We start from the raw sequence: 2,944 nt of genomic DNA, 5'->3' as shown, positions 1-2,944 counted from the left end.
ATTTCCATCGCAGAGCGCTACCTGTGTGTCAAAAAGTTTTCAAAATACTCAATGAATATTAAGTTTTTCCTGAAGGGCTTACGTTATGTAAAAATGTCAGCTGACGATTAACGAAGCATGAAACGTCAAAAACAGAGATGCCAGGTTTGCAGACAAGTCTGCAAATTGGCAGACTTTTAATTTAAGCTGCAGATTTTTTCGATGATGCAGATATTTGCAGATTTTTTAGTTTGGTTGCAGATATTTGCAGATTTTTTAGTTTGGTTGCAGATATTTGCAGATTTTTGGATATAAAGGCTTTTGGTTACACTAGGTTTCCTGACATTTTTTGTTCTTCCCAGACTTTTAAAATTATTATCGCAGACATTTGAAAAAAGTACCTGGCATCTCTGGTCAAAAAGTTGTGTTGTTTTGTGCTATATATTTACATCGTCATTCATTTTAGCATCGGTCGGATGAAACTAGCGCACTTCAGTGAAAGAATCGAAAGAAAAATATCATCCTACCGTTTTCGAGTAAAGTTTCGTCATTTTACACAAAGTGTAAAAAGAACAACCCGGAAGTCAAAAATTATCAAACGCAACCGAACTTTTCTCGTTCCGTCTCAGGGAAAAAATCCAACGATGGTGAGTGTCATTTTGTTTTGCGGGTCGAGTTCTTTGTGTTCTTGGCACTGGTCCAAACTTCCGTCTTTGGGTAACCGTTTTAGTTTCAGTTCAACGGATTCAACATGATGTTTCCGGACCATTCCCGTCCGTTCAACACAACCTACAAGTGCTACTCGGTTTCGATGCTGCCCGGAAACGAGCGCCAGGATGTGGAGAATGGAGGAAAAAGTAAGTGAAAATCGTTCGTTTAATCAGAAGTTTTCAAATAATTTCATCAATACTCTTTTTAGTTATAATGCCACCGTCAGCATTAGATCAGTTGACCAGATTAAACGTGGAATATCCGATGTTATTCAAATTGACCAATAACAAAATCAATCGAAGCACACACGCTGGCGTGTTGGAATTTGTCGCAGACGAGGGAAAAATCTACATCCCATATTGGGTAAGTTAGAAAAAATGCGGGTTAAATTAATTCAGTAACAACAAACAAATTTCTTACGCTAGATGATGCACAATCTACTGCTGGAGGAAGGTGACATCGTGCAGATCGAAAGTGTCAGCATTCCAGTGGCAACGTACTCAAAATTCCAGCCGCAGAATGTCGAGTTTCTGGACATCACCAACCCGAAGGCGGTGCTGGAAAATTGCTTGCGAAATTTTGCCTGCCTCACCACGGGAGATCTGATCGCAATCAAGTACAATAACTGCTCGTTCGAATTGTCTGTGCTGGAAACGAAACCCGGTCCAGCTGTAACCATAATCGAGTGTGACATGAACGTAGAGTTTGCTCCACCGGTCGGTTATACCGAACCGAACAAGAGAGATAAAGAGGATGAACCGATGGCAGTCGATCCGGCAGAGTTGATGCCGGAACCGGCCGGATTTGTGGCATTCAAAGGTGCCGGGACGCGGCTGGATGGGAAGAAGAAGAAGGAAGGTGGATCCAGTGAGACTACGCCAGCACATCGGGTGAACTATGTGCGAGGAATTCCGGATTACGATCACCCGTTCGGTTTGCTGCGGTTCGATCGAACCCTGCGGAAGGTAGAAACGAACGATAGCAAAACCGAGGAGGATACGTTCAAGGCGTTCCAGGGGGAAGGGTTTAGCCTGAAGAAGAGTCGAAAATGAGCGGGCGAGGGGCGCATTTTATTTTCAGTTGTAATTTTCTAATATGCGTACTTTGAATAAATTAATCAATCTATTGCGTGATATGTGCTAATAATAGCTGACTTATATCGTAACTCTTCTTACGTTTGTCATATGTACTTCTGTTTTGAATAAGTTTTAGAATCAAATAAGTAGCCCAAAACTCATACTTTTCAGAGCCACACCCCATAACTGATATAACTGACGACGGTTTTATCCTTTGCTCCGGGTAACACGTTTACTTCTACTGCTAGGTGTGAGCAGTCATGTTGCAGCTAGGGAGCGATGGAGCTGTTCAAACGACGATACCCAAGTCCGTATTAATCTGATCTCCAAAGCCTCTATATTCACAACTTGATGCCCCATTCCAAGAGATTCTCTGTTCTTCCGGTGGACCACAAATATCAGCTCGCCTATTTTACCGCGGCTACTGTTCGTCGAACTTTTTCGACCGTTGTTTGATCTGCGGAAGGTTCTACTTGCTTCGCCTCTTCCACATTCGGTTCGCAAGAATCTGAGATCGATTATAACGTATTTCACAAAGCTTCTGGGAGATCTACCGTCGAGTACATGCATCGCTGCATTTACCGAACGCACCACCCACTCCGACACTAGGTTTGTTTCAGTACTAGGAGTAACTCCGCTAGCGAATGACGGATCTCAATAGTAGCATGTCTGTAATAGCCTACGTACTTGGAACTATTGAGAACCAGAGCTACTGGTCCAAAGCCCTGGTAAAGGAGGATGGTTGTGATGATCTGGGCCGCGGTCACCACGTAAAGCAAAATAGGTCATAACACCAAGTCCAAGGCGTGAAGCGACCCGTGCCGAGGGATGAGTGAAGGAGTGATCGAGGGGGTGAAAAAGATGCTCGATCGTTAACGGAGCCTGTGGGGTACCTGGGCAATCCCCACAGTTAGCGTCCCTTACCACGTTACTGTGGAGCTCTGGCGTGGCGGACCTTTCTTTCTCGCGCGACTCGTGGGATCAATGAGCTACGTGAAAAATAATAAAAACAAACAATCGGAGGTGCCGAACCCCTTTGCTAAATGCGGTTTGATGAGGTCTCCCCCAGTGGGAAGAGTAGTGGAGCGACGGGGGCTGCATCCGACAGCATTAGTGACCCCCCAGCAGTGGTAGAAAATAGCCCTCCCAGCACGCTGGACAGGCCACTAACCGCGATG

General features: G+C 44.7%; 1 protein-coding gene across 2 annotated transcripts; it reads left to right on the top strand.

Moving 5' to 3' along the window:
* Nucleotides 1-398: 398 nt before the first annotated feature.
* On the top strand, nucleotides 399-1,836 carry LOC131685650 (ubiquitin fusion degradation protein 1 homolog). 2 transcript variants are annotated; one of them, XM_058969520.1, is made up of 4 exons: nucleotides 399-626; nucleotides 716-836; nucleotides 899-1,053; nucleotides 1,116-1,836. In XM_058969520.1, the coding sequence occupies exons 1-4, from the start codon at nucleotides 456-458 to the stop codon at nucleotides 1,740-1,742; spliced, it is 1,074 nt and encodes a 357-aa protein (XP_058825503.1). In that variant the 5' UTR covers nucleotides 399-455; the 3' UTR covers nucleotides 1,743-1,836. The 2 variants fall into 2 exon arrangements, with proteins under 2 accessions (XP_058825503.1, XP_058825502.1); XM_058969519.1 differs by having other exon boundaries at nucleotides 710-836.
* The last annotated feature ends 1,108 nt before the right edge of the window (nucleotides 1,837-2,944 follow it).

Source organism: Topomyia yanbarensis, chromosome 2 (assembly GCF_030247195.1).
Source record: "Topomyia yanbarensis strain Yona2022 chromosome 2, ASM3024719v1, whole genome shotgun sequence".
NCBI lineage: Eukaryota > Metazoa > Arthropoda > Insecta > Diptera > Culicidae > Topomyia > Topomyia yanbarensis.
The sequence above is the reverse complement of the archived record's forward strand: the minus strand, read 5'-3'. Positions and strand labels throughout refer to the sequence as shown.

What these genes read in the sequence shown, in the direction of transcription:
- LOC131685650 (XM_058969519.1), top strand. Translation starts at nt 456, where the DNA reads ATGAAACTAGCGCACTTCAGTGAAAGAATCGAAAGAAAAATATCATCC. An exon ending in AGGGAAAAAATCCAACGATG is followed by an intron (nt 627 to 709) that starts GTGAGTGTCATT and finishes TAACCGTTTTAG; the next exon opens with TTTCAGTTCAACGGATTCAA. An exon ending in AAATCTACATCCCATATTGG is followed by an intron (nt 1,054 to 1,115) that starts GTAAGTTAGAAA and finishes TTCTTACGCTAG; the next exon opens with ATGATGCACAATCTACTGCT.